This window comes from Dermochelys coriacea, chromosome 15 (assembly GCF_009764565.3).
Source record: "Dermochelys coriacea isolate rDerCor1 chromosome 15, rDerCor1.pri.v4, whole genome shotgun sequence".
Taxonomy (NCBI): Eukaryota; Metazoa; Chordata; order Testudines; family Dermochelyidae; genus Dermochelys; species Dermochelys coriacea.
Genome location: NC_050082.1, coordinates 24078365 through 24091646, shown reverse-complemented (window position 1 = coordinate 24091646; position 13282 = coordinate 24078365). Strand labels below are relative to the sequence as shown.

Here is a 13282-nt window from a genome sequence, read left to right as displayed (position 1 = left end):
TAAGATGGATTCAAATTGAATTAGTGTTGACTGTATAATGCTGAGCTAAATTAAATTATGATCTTATCTACTCTATTAGCGGCTAATGAAGGAATGGGATGAATTTCGAATACGAGTCAGGCTGGATGGTTTTTCAGAGCTGTACCAATATTGATGTCGGGTCTGAGAGATGCATCTTCAGGAGGCAGAATTCAGGCTGGCTGGGCAGTCATTAAAAACGTCAATAGCTCTTAAGACTCCTCTATTCTCCACTTGTTAGTTAGTTCCTATTGAGGTCGTTCAGTGCTGGTGAATGGTGCTGGACCAATAGCCCCAGAAAAAGGACAGGCTTCTAAGAGGCACCTTCGGGGTAGATCAGTCTCACAGATCCTGGCCTAGCTGCCAGCTTCCAGCATGACCAATGCAGCTTGCAGTGGTGGAGGGGTATATTTGACCTAAATGGCCATCGCAATACAGGGCCATGACCCATCCTTAAGGTCCCCAAGTCACCTGCCTTTCTATCTCTTTTCCCCATCAGCAGATCTCCCTGCCCCATTCCTCTCTGACGGATGTGTGCAGTGGGAAGACACTGAACTAAGACGTTTCCCAACATGCCCGGCCACCCACAGGCATAGTACTTGTATGCAGGAGAGGCACAGGATGTGCTTACGCATCTGTATTTAACAATATGTCACTGCATGGATGGGCTAAGAGCATGGGGCAGCAAATTCTCATCCCCAAAGCTGCAGAAGAAAACGGCTTCAGACTGCTCAAGTTTGGGAGGTGGGCTCCTGTGCCTTTAAATCACAACAGCAGCCATGTCAGAAAGAGGGCTACTCTGGAATTCCCTCTCTCTTCTTTGTTTTTGCAAGGCGCCTTCATCCCACCCTGCCCCCTCTGGCGGCAGCTGCATGAAAGCCCCAGCCTGGAAGCCTTACTGTACTCCGTTTCGCTCCTGTTGGTCGTGCCGAGCTTTTTGATGATCTCCTGCTTCTTGGATTTCACCATGGCGGAGTTGCTCTCTGTCAGTTTGCTGAAGAAGGCTGGGGGCTGGGTGTTGTTTCCTGGGGATTTGGAACCCATTCTGTGAAGCAAAAGGCGATCAGCAATAGCTGCACAGGGCTCAATCTAAGCCCTTCTGTCTATAGAGCCCCATCCCATTAGCCACCCAATGCTTTGAACCAGTTCCCAGGCCACCCAGATATTGGGGGTTTTCTAGTTTACATTTATGAGTTAGGTTGTCTTCAATTTGAGACTGATCAAAGGCCTCTAAATACAGTGTGGTTTATTCCCCCAGGAGGTCCCAGACCACAAAACGTCTCTTGGCTGGAAGAGAAACACTTCTGGCCTACTGCTTCTTACTCTAGATTGAAGGGCCCCAAAAAAATTCTCCTCTGGGCCCTGAAATCCTCTGCTCTAGAAGTGAATTCTTTCTGCTCAGCCAATCACCGGAGCAGAAAGATTACGTGGTAAGGCATCTTGGGAAGAGACTGAGGACTTGGGCAGGGGATCTCTGAGCTGCCAGGACAGGCTGGCCCTCAGCTGCAGGAAAGAATTGGAAGGAGTCAAGATGCCTGGGTTCCACTCCTGACACTGCCTCTTGCCTGTGACCTTGGGACAAGTCACTCAGCCTCCATCTATCACCCTGTAGCAGGGGTCAAATACTTTGCACCATGGGGTTGGGAAAGTTAATGAACTTTGCTTGGACAGCCACAGATGGGAGGTAAAGCGCTGTCCCTGGGCACCGGCAGTCAGAGGGGAGGACTTCGGGAAGAGGCTGCAAAGCGAGTTAATTCCTCACTCCTGTTATTCCTCAGTCCTGTTAGCATGACAAATGGGAATGAGGATATGGAGGTAGATATTACCATATCTGAGGTAGAAGCGAAACTGAAATAGCTTAATGGGACTAAATCTTGCAAGCCCATTAGCAAGAATTTTTAATGAATCTCTAAACTCAGGAGTAGTACCGAATGATTGGAGAATTGCTAATATAGTTCCTATTTTTAAGAAAGGAAAAAAAAGTGATCCGGGTAACTACAGGCCAGTTAGTTTGACATCTGTAGTATGCAAAGTCCTGGAAAAAATTTTGAAGGAGAAATTAGTTAAGGACATTGAAGTCAATGGTAAATGGGACAAAATACAACATGGTTTTACAAAAGGTAGATCGTGCCAAACCAACCTAATCTCCTTTTTTGAAAAAGTAACAGATTTTTTAGATAAAGGAAATGCAGTGGATCTAATTTACCTAGATTTCAGTAAGGCATTTGATACCGTGCCACATGGGGAATTATTAGTTAAATTGGAGAAGATGGGGATCAATATGAATATCAAAAGGTGGATAAGGAATTGGTTAAAGGGGAGACTGCAACGGGTCCTACTGAAAGGCGAACTGTCAGGCTGGAGGGAGGTTACCAGTGGAGTTCCTCAGGGATCAGTTTTGGGACCAATCTTATTTAATCTTTTTATTACTGACCTTGGCACAAAAAGTGGGAGTGTGCTAATAAAGTCTGCAGATGATACAAAGCTGGGAGGTATTGCCAATTCAGAGAAGGATCGGGATATTATACAGGAGGATCTGGATGACCTTGTAAACTGGAGTAATAGTAATAGGATGAAATTTAATAGTGAGAAGTGTAAAAGTTATGCATTTAGGGATTAATAACAAGAATTTTAGTTATAAGTTGGGGACGCATCAATTACAAGTAACAGAAGAGGAGAAGGACCTTGAAGTATTGGTTGATCATAGGATGACTATGAGCTGCCAATGTGATATGGCTGTGAAAAAAGCTAATGCGGTTTTGGGATACATCAGGAGAGGCATTTCCAGTAGGGATAAGGAGGTTTTAGTACCGTTATACAAGGCACTGGTGAGACCTCACCTAGAATACTGTGTGCAGTTCTGGTCTCCCATGTTCAAAAAGGATGAGTTCAAACTGGAGCAGGTACAGAGAAGGGCTACTAGGATGATCCGAGGAATGGAAAACTTGTCTTATGAAAGGAGACTTAAGGAGCTTGGCTTGTTTAGCCTAACTAAAAGAAGGTTGAGGGGAGATATGATTGCTATCTATAAATATATCAGAGGGATAAATACAAGAGAGGGAGAGGAATTATTTAAGCTCAGCACCAATGTGGACACAAGAACAAATGGGTATAAACTGGCCACCAGGAAGTTTAGACTTGAAATCAGACGAAGGTTTTTAACCATCAGAGGAGTGAAGTTTTGGAATAGCCTTCCAAGGGAAGCAGTGGGGGCAAAAGATCTATCTGGTTTTAAGATTCTACTCGACAAGTTTATGGAGGAGATGGTATGATGGGATAATGGGATTTTGGTAAGTAATTGATCTTTAAATATTCAGGGTAAATAGGCCAAATCCCCTGAGATGGTATATTAGATGGGTGGGATCTGAGTTACCCAGGAAAGAATTTTCTGTAGTATCTGGCTGGTGAATCTTGCCCATATGCTCAGGGTTTAGCTGATTGCCATATTTGGGGTCAGGAAGGAATTTTCCTCCAGGGCAGATTGGAGAGGCCCTGGAGGTTTTTCACCTTCCTCTGTAGCATGGAGCATGGTTGACTTGAGGGAGGCTTCTCTGCTCCTTGAAGTCTTTAAACCATGATTTAAGGACTTCAATAGCTCAGACATAGGTGAGGTTTTTCATAGGAGTGGGTGGGTGAGATTCTGTGGCCTGCGCTGTACAGGAGGTCGGACTAAATGATCAAAATGGTCCCTTCTGACCTTAGTATCTATGAATCTATTTGGTGGCATATCCAACTCCAGCAGCAATACAAATGAAGAAAGCTGGCAGTCAGCTCAGCCAGCCACTCCAAGCCTGAGCCAGAGCGCTCCAGGACAGGCAGCATAGAATGACATCTGGCTGCCATTCGAGGGTAGTCTGTGCTCCCAGGAATGGCCCAGCTCTGCCCCCCAAGTGCTCAGAGTACAATGAGTAGAGGAAGGAAGACCCCAGAGTATTGCTTTTGTGCTGTAACCCCTGGCCAGGCAGGAAGAGCCCACGTTCCCCTCCTCCTGTAGTTACCTCTGCTCAGACTGTTCTCCCTCTCGGTACAAGATTGGGTACGAGGTGCTCCTTGCGTGCTCCGACTCTCCCATGCCGTCTGGTGGCGAGACAGGCTCAATGCAGTCATCCGGTGCACTCCCCACAGAGGCTTTGCTCTGCTCAGGAGATCTGAGGACGTGCAGTGAGATGCTGTTATTCAATTACAATGCTCTTAACCTCTGCTCACAGCGCTGGGGGAAGAGGGATTAAAACCCTTCTGCAAACTGGAGTGTCAGGGAGAAGGGGGAACCAATCACCCAAGCCCTTAATGTTACCCTTAAATTGCATATTTGCTAAGAGCGTGTTGCTTTGTGTGTTTCTGAACCACATACATATATAGGAAGGATTAAATTTAGACAGGCCCCAAAGCTGTAGGCAACTCGTATGTAATCCTGCAATTGGTTCTAATATAGTTACACTGCAGAAACAGAGGAACTAACCCTGGGACTTTGTGGCTCAGATCAAGTGTCCTACCAGTACATCCTCTACCCAGGGCGAGATCCTGCATTTGCAGCGAGCGGGACCTCATCTAAACTCCTCTAGAATGCGTCAATCAAAGCTGTGGCATTACGGAGAATTAACCCTTCAAAGGTATGGCTCTGCAGAGTCCAGAGAGTTCATGTTCTCTTGCTGCAGCGTTAACAAATTGTGCATTTATACCTGCCTCTGGAAATTTCCACTACACGCATCTGACGAAGTGGGTATTCACCCATGAAAGCATATGCTCCAATATGTCTGTTAGTCTATAAGGTGCCACAGGACTCTTTGCCGCTTTTACAGATCCAGACTAACACGGCTACCCCTCTGATACATTGTGACGTCTGTAGGACTACAGAGGACACTCCTGCACCCTCCGAAAGCACTAATATATCTGGGTGGAAAGTACAAGGGCTCAAAACTCCACCAGTCACCAGGGACAAAGACGAACAGGAGCTTTCTCTAGGGATATTTTTTGTTCTTATTATTTTCTCCTTGGTTTTATTTTTAGTACTGAGCACGCTGTTTCCTCTTGCAACCAACAGGGGGCAGATTCTAGCACCCTGCAGAGGAAATGCAGGGCTCTGCTCCTGAGTTCCCCCAATATCAAGAGCTAAACCCCTGCATAAGAAAGCTGCTATTTCTAGCTGCTCATGCTGGCAGGTGAGTCCACTTAGCCCCAGTCTGGGCTATCCGGGAGAGCGGAGAATGTCTCTGGGGCAGAGGGCACTAGGTACAGGAAGAGATGGGTCTTGCAGAGAACACGCCTAAGAGCAGCCAAGCTCTGGAGAAAGCTCAGGATCAGGGCTCAGTTGTTTGTCCACACTAGGAAAAAAGGCGCGTTTTAAAAGCATGATCACTACCACGTTAAAATCCCTGCGTGGCCGGGGCAAGCTGCATTAGCCGGTGGATGTGAACCCTACAGGGGGCGCCTGGAATTCCCGGCGACCAGCTAAGCCGCGTTAAAACTGCACCGTGCCCTGTCTCCACCAGGATGTTTGCCTGTGTTCGTTCCCACGTGTTCCAAACGCGCCCTTTCCCCTTTGTGCAGAGACCGCTGAAGGGGGTGAGCATGAGCCATATCTCATGGCTGCCCTGATCAGGTGCTGAGCTCACCTCTTGTCTCCCTCGCTCTGCGGGGAGATTCTGGAGGCCGGAGCGTGCTCCTGTGGCTGGATGTAAGCATCACTGGGCGTCCTTCGCAGGTCCAGCACGGGACACGTGGCCCCGGGGAAAGAGTACACTGGGGTCTGGAGGTGGGAGTTGAGCTGCTGAGGATGATGGCGTGTGTAGTCTTGTGTGATAACCTCCTAGAAGAAGAAACTCCTTGAGTCAGCACTTCTGTCTGCGAACCTTCACTAGGCAGTACTTTATGCAGTAGGGAGATGGGGAAGGGATGGGAGGGCACCCTCTCGCGCTGACCTCTAGTTATTTCTCCCCTCCTAGTTATGTTGGCTGAATGATGAAGCACCCTTCTCCCCTGGGGCTGAGCGTGGCTTCTCTGCAGCATTCTGCTGCCTCCAAAAGCAAAAGGCCAGAGGAGTTGCAGTAGAACAAGGTGAATTGCTACCCTGTGCCCCCTCACCCCCCTCGGGTCTGCCACCAAGGCTCCTGACTCCAATCCTGGCCCGTTCTCCGCTGACCCCATTGGAGATGCCCCAGAACAACTGCTGGACGGGAGGAGGAGAGAGAGGCTGATTACGCTGATGTGCTGAGCCAGCGTGACCACCCGCTGCTGGTGGCCTTTGATGTTCTGGGATGACTGCAGCAGCTGGCATGGGGATTGCTGGCCATCGGGCAGCTGGCGCAGGTGCTGCATGTGAGCGGCTTCCGCTGCAGAGAGCTTCAGGGAGGCTGTGAAAGGAAAGAAACGGACATGACAACCCAGGGCAATCACACAGCGCCTCCGCTTACCCAGCACAGATGCTCTATTCTGCCCTTCCTCTCTTGAATCAAACGGTTCTTTTAAACTATGCTACTTACTTGTTATGAAAGAAGCCAGAGACACACTCCAGGGAATTTGGTTTAAGGGTTACAGCAAGGAACTGTGAGTCCGGAGACCTGAGCTCTATCCCCCACTCTGCCAGTGGTCAGCTGTGCGATCCTGAACAAGTCACTTAAGCTCTCTGTGCCTCTGTTTCCCCATCTGTAAAATGGGGCTGATGATATTTACTAATCAGGTGGGGCACTGAGGTGCTCCCAGATAATTAATTAATGAATATTTATGAAGTGCTCTGGAAAGCTCCCATGAAAAGCTCTATCCACCGGGGATGTAAAGCAGTCACTGTTAGTTAATATACCAACGAGACACTCCTTGGCAGAGCTGCAGTTCCCTGTACCAGTCTGCTGTCAGGAACCGGCAATGGGAGGCTGAACAGGGGATGCTGGAATTACGCCAGCTGATAAGCCCACGGCGTGCTAAGGTTATTCTTCAAACGCTGGTGGCAGCTCCAGCAAAACACGCCCAGGCAGGTGCAAACTGAGACCGATGGGCCCTCTGCTACCCACTGACACATCCTGCCCTCCTTCTAAGCCTCTCCTGCCTCCCTGCACATTTCCTGCTCCCTCTCAGCCTGTCGTTTGCCTTCTGTGTGCCTCACCCCAGCCCAGAAGGGAATGGGCACTTTTCTGCAGCATGACCAGCCAACGCACATTCCCTGCTCCCAGCTCTTCCCTGCACTGCCTGTCATCACACACTGGCGCCAGCTTGGCATCACTATTGCTCGCACTGGGTAGTGCCTAGAGGCCCTATCAGGGCCCCCTCGTGCTAGGTGCTTGTATACATGCCGTGTGAGCGAGAGTCCCTGCCCTGAAGAGCTTGCCGTCTAAATGGAGAGGGCAGAGGGGGTGGGGGGAAATGAGAGAGTGACTCAGCCAAGCTCTGAGTGGAAGCCCATGGTGGAGCCAGGAACTGAACCCAGATCTCCTGAGTCCCCATCCAGAGTGTCAATGGCAAGGCCAACCTCCTTCTCAAGGACACGGCCAGATCTTTGCAAAGCAGAAGCTGCCTGGTGGGTCCCTCCATTCATCTTGCCACCACCAGCCTCTGTTCCCTGAATCTGCCCACCGCTAAGACAAGCATAGTCCCAGGGGGAGATTTCAGGGACCGCAGGTTGGTGCGGACACAGCGAGGTGGAGGGGGATTCCTCACATATTTTGCCTGGCAGCCTTCGACTGGGCTGTGGGCTGGAACATCGGCAGTGCCAGGGGCCATGTCAGATCTGCCCCGGACGCTAGCAGCAACAGCAGCCCCTCACCTTGCTGTTTTTGTCTCACGTTGTGCTCCCCGTGCCCTCTCTCCAGATCCGGCAGCACCTTTGCCCCTTTCTCGTGGGATACGCTGGGCGAGCTCACCGGGCTTACCGCTTCAATACCATCAGGGCTGTAGCCTCCATGGAAACCTGGGGAAATGGAAGCAAGGGCCTTTATATGGTGAGTTTCCTTCATTCCGATTAACCCTACGTGTCCTGCTGCAGCGAGATCTTCAGCATCAGCAAAGAAGTGACAAAAATAATCAGAGACCCTCCATCTAAAGCTGCAGGATGCACCTGCCTGGCTGAAGCTTCTACAGCCCTTCTTAGTATGGCAGGGGGCATCCAAGGCACATCTCCACTACCAGCGAAGGCATGACGGAAGCTTGGGCATGCATACTCTGCCAGGTTTAATCTAGCTACCATGGGTAATAAAAGCAATGAAGTTGCAGTGGCATGGATCCCAGTACAGGCTGGCTGCCCAAGAACATCCCCAGGGTCCCCAGCAGGTTTATATTTGGTTGGCTAGCCCGCTCTGAAGCCCGTATCACCGCATCTGTGCTCCTGTTGTTACCCGTGCTAGACAGATTAAAGCTACAGAGGGGGTGCCTATCCGTACTATCATGATACCTTCACATGAAGTGTAGATATAGCCCCAGGCGCATCGAACAGTACCGGTATCATTAGAAGAACCAGCTGACAATCAGCAGGAAACACACACACACACACACACACACACACACACACACACACACCCCAACACACGGACAGCCACATTTGCTGCTTTTCTATTACAATGAAAAAAAACAACATCATCACATTTTCCTGCAGAGCTGGAAACCCAGACACCATAACAGCTCAAGACAGTGAAACTGACTGGCCTGGATTCACACCTCCCACATCAGGGAAATGCAACAAACAGATGAAAGCCACAGAGACAGTGAGGAGCAAGTTGCTGTTGTGATTGGGTGTTGGGTTTTAACTATTTTAGGTGGCATTTTCACTGGTACAGCTCAAAGGAAAGCCAGGATCACACTGCTGCCAACCTCAACTGGTCAAAAATTGAGAGACAGGCCACCCCAAACCCGTGAGATTGAAGCTACGAGACTAAACAAAAATACTAACAACAGTTGGGTTTTTATTATTTTCCTTTGGGTTTCTGAGCCTTTGGGGTGCACGCAGGCCACATTTTCAAGCTTTTATTGGCTAACATGGGGCGAGAAACTTTTTTTTTTTTGGACATGAAAGTTGAGATTCTCCAGGAGTTGGAGTATAAAATGAAACGCGTGATAAAACCCCGAGAGCCGGCAACACGGCATCATCATTATCCCCATCTTACAGGTGGGCGGATTGAGACACGGAGGGGTGCCGTGACTTCCACAAGATCACAGGACAGATTGAGGGCAAAGCCAGGAGGAGGACTAAGGTGTCCTGAGTCCCAACCTTGCACCCTGGCCACTGGAAACACTGCCTCTCTGGCTAAGGAATTTCACGCACTTCTTGATACGCCTTTAACTTCCTAAAGCTGAGTTCCCAGGAGTTACCCATGGAGACAAATCACACTGTTCCCTCCTGGCTCTGCGAGACCCAGGTGTATTTCACCAAGGGCTAACTTGTCCCCAGGGCATTCTCTCTGGGAGCCAGTCAAAGACCAGCCTGCTCGCCCTATCCCAGCCCAGGTAGGGCACCTGTGCCAAGCTGGGCTCACCTGCTGAACCCAGCGGATATCCATGGATTCAAGTGAAGTCACTGGCGGAGAGGTGGGACGAGTGGGAGATGTGCCGTACCCACACACGTGCGTGCCTTGTATTAAAGGGTCATTCTGCTCACTCCCTGCTTGACTGGGTCATCGGGCACATGCCTTCTCATGCAGATTCATTGCTTCTAGTGCTATTGCTGCTTAGTGTGAGTTCCCCACTCCTTCCAGTGATGTTCTAGTGAGTCTTGGCTGAAGAGCCAAACCCTAGTAGCACTGGGTCTCCACCCCATTCTGAAAGGCTTGTCTCTATTGACAGAACATTGTTGTCACTGATATCCCTGATCAGGGCTGGCTGGTCATTGTCTGATCTGACTGATGGCTGGAGCCAGGGGTGGGAAGCAGACCAGCTCGGTCTGCTAGCACTGGGGCATTTGGAGTGTGTGCAATATTGTAATCCCCCAGAAATCAGAGCAGCTTGGAGAAAGCTGTTTGTGTTTATGCGTGTCTGGAGGAGGAAGAGGAGTAAGATGTACGAATGGCCAGGCACAGATCAGAGAGCTTGTGGGGGGAGGGGATCAATAGAAAAGACTTAACAAGGTAACATAAAGCTAATTCTTGTTCCAAGGCTTTCAGGTTACTGTGTTCCTAGCTCTGGCCTATGGGTCACTGGAACACAGCCCCTCTCTAGTATGGGACGGTCAAACACAGCAGCACAACATAGCCTTGGCTCCAATAAAAGGGGAAACTCTTTTACAGTAGCACCCCTTGCTGAGATCTCTAGGCTGGGACACCTCATCCTTCCTATTGAACGAGCAGGATTTCTAGCCAGTGTAAGGTGGAGCGTTGCTACTCCCAGCTCTCTGGATGGGCTCAGAGGAAATCCTGCTGCTGCATAACTTCCTGACGATCTGCTTGTTCAGACATATTTGCAGAAATGATTTAATGTTTTATACTAGAGTCAGGAAAAAATGTACCATTAAAGCCAAAAGGGAGTGTGTATTCATAACTAGTGGAGCATTCTTGGCAGCTGGCTGGAAGGGCCTAATGACAAGTATCACTGCTTATCAGTAAGATCTTGAAGAGCAAAGGGGAAGATTCAGAGAATAGAGTCAGAAAAAAACTCTCCTCTCTAATTATCCCTGTGGATTGTCTGGTGCACACCATGCACTTAGGTTTACATGCATGGGAGTGCAACGCTGGGATCCAGGGCAGACATGTGGGAGAGATTCACAGAGATAACGCTGCGACATGCACGGGGGGGCCTGTAGGCTAAGCAGTACATGACACTTGCTATTAACTAAATATCTAAATGGAACCCAGAGGTCTGCTCTGGTCCAAAGCACAGCTGTCCCCGTAAGTGTCCCGATAGAGACATGAACATGGATCCACCCTCCCCTGTCCCCAATAGCAGTTTCACCCAGATAAACATATTCTACTTTATTTTGTGCCTTAAGCTGTTGTGCTGGGTTAAGCAGTTGCTGTGTTTCACTCCAGAAGTGGTTGCATTCCAATGGCAGCTCCATGATCCCTGTGTACAGTATACTATCTATATTCATGTCTTATATTGTGTCTGTCACCATGGCATCTAAGCACTGATATATCATTTGATAGACAAATTGATACATCGCTTTGGGATCCATCAAATTCAAAGGCATTGTGCAAACATAAGACATTGTTCTTGTCTGACATGGCTGTCCTGTTAGAATCACACATTCCTGCCCCCTCCCCCCAAATCCCTTGCTGTTTGAGTTATTACCCACGATTCTTTAACATAGGCCACATGTGAATTGCTAATTACAGTGAAATCAAGAATTTAAAATAAATAAATACCAGGAAATGAACTAGAGCTGCAAGCAAGAATCGGCAAAGGAAATTTTTTTTTTTTAAAAAGGGGGGTGGAGTGGGGGGAGGAAGGATTTTTAAAACAAACAACAAAAATTAAAGACTCGAATAACATAAATGATTCCAAAAACTCAGGAAGTGGAAGAAGCCAACCACCAAAACGTGCAATTCAAAAAATAAAAATAAATAAACAAATTGGTTTTAGGCCACAAACTTGGACTGGCACCCGCCTCTCCAATTTCTTACCATCACTAGTGGAGTCGTTATTTAGCGAGCGTCTTTCTCGCTTCCCCTTATCGCAAGAAATTTGACGCATGATAATCACATCTATGAAGCTGGCCGCTGTCATGGTGGTCTTACCGAGTGCTCGGAGCTCCTGTTCCTGCATTGAAAAGGATTTACTTTGATTCTTTTCTCTACTGTGCTGCTCATTGACCGAGACTGCGTGCTGCTGATCCAGGGGTGGATGATGGTGCTGGCTTTTCCCCTGTCCTCTGCTATGCTGCTGGGTAGAACCTGGCCCGGAGGCTGGTAAGGGCCTGGACTCCATGGCTTTAACAGGTGACGATGACTGTTCTAGGCCTGCCCCACTGGGCAGCTTTGAGGTGAACATGTTGTTGTCAGTCTGAGGACGTTCTACCTTGACTTCTCGGACCCTGGACGCCTCTTTCTGTAGGAGAGCAGGGTCCATCATGGCTGCGTAGCTGTCCACTCCACCGAGGGAGCAGCGCAGGGCGGATGCCGTGGGAAAGCCTGCAGAGCGGATGGGCGACGTGGTGGTGGTGGAGGAGGATCTTGGAAGCAAAAAAGAACGCAGAGATAATATGACCATGGGGCTGAGAGACACTGCAGCTTCCCCACCCCCACAGGAACTAGGCTGTTTGCTCTTGTCAAATCCAGTAACCCTACAGGGGTATTAGCTACCGTGCATGTTACTCAGAGGTTAATGGATCCAATGCCAAACTACGCGAGACAGACACAGGAGAAGGTCACAATGCATCTTCCTTGGAAAACTAAACAAACGGGGCCTCCCTCTGGTCCCATTTACACCAGTTTGGACTTCAGCAGAGTTACTTCTCCTCTGCACTGACGTAAGTGAGCAGAGAACCCTGCCCATGTTCCATTTAACCAGTGTGGTTGATTCCCCATTTAAAACTTAGCCATGAGACTGCACTGGGGTAAGAAAGGCCCAGGTGGAGTGTGGCATAATACCAGAGAGCAAGAGGAATCAGATAACTTCTCACCTCCTGCTGAAGTTGGGTCTAAGAGCAATCTGGACCCCACCATCTACATATGCACTTCCAACAGGAACGGATTCCAGGTTGTTTGCTGCACAAGGGGCTGGCCAGTTGGAGTGACCAAAGTAAGGGGCCAAATTCTGGAGCCCTTACTTCAAAAGGCTGAAGAAAACTTCTCATTGAGGCAAGGTTTGGAGCATGGACTGAGTAAGAACATTTGGATTTGGCCCAGAGCGGACAGCCCACAACCATCCACCCGTTTGCTCCCTGGGAGAAGCTCCCAGCAAAAGCCATTTGAAAAGGAAAAGACCCGGTCAAAATCAGCCAGCCCACCACAGGCATCCTGCTAAAGCCTGCTCCCACTGAAATCAATGACCAAAAAACAGTCAATGGCACTGGATGAGATCCTTAACAACCCAGAGCCCTCCACCCCCCGAGGGCAGGGGCGTGGTGAGCCTCAAAGCCCATACACACCGCAAAACCGACGGGGTGAGGCTCTCCGACGAGATGACCTTCATGCCTGTGTTGTGCAGCACGCTGGGTCGCTGCTGGACGGTCTCGTGGGTGCGGGGCGAGGCAGGAGAGTGCTGGTGGCTGTGAGAATGAGTGGCTGAACGGCTGCTGCTTTGCTCGGTCCCTGTAAGAAAATGCAGCGAAGAATCTGAGCTGGAAACCAATATGGAAAACCAAGGGGCAAGTGACAGCGAGATGGGGAGGAAGAGAGCTCTGCATAAACCT

At 49.3% G+C, this 13282-nt stretch overlaps 1 protein-coding gene across 39 annotated transcripts in view; it reads right to left on the bottom strand.

Annotated features, from left to right (window-relative positions):
- NCOR2 (nuclear receptor corepressor 2) overlaps positions 1-13282 on the bottom strand; it is a 419584-nt gene that overhangs the window by 15361 nt on the left and 390941 nt on the right. For 26 of the 39 annotated variants that reach the window (XM_038372887.1, XM_043497676.1, XM_043497682.1 and 23 more), the window contains 7 exons: positions 13019-13181; positions 11553-12100; positions 7772-7915; positions 6217-6368; positions 5631-5824; positions 4017-4166; positions 918-1063 (listed from right to left, as the gene is read on the bottom strand). In XM_038372887.1, coding sequence (XP_038228815.1) covers positions 918-1063; positions 4017-4166; positions 5631-5824; positions 6217-6368; positions 7772-7915; positions 11553-12100; positions 13019-13181 — 1497 coding nt within the window. The remainder of the gene's footprint in view (positions 1-917; positions 1064-4016; positions 4167-5630; positions 5825-6216; positions 6369-7771; positions 7916-11552; positions 12101-13018; positions 13182-13282) is intronic. The other 13 variants (XM_043497695.1, XM_043497702.1, XM_043497708.1 and 10 more) reach the window with 1 other exon arrangement.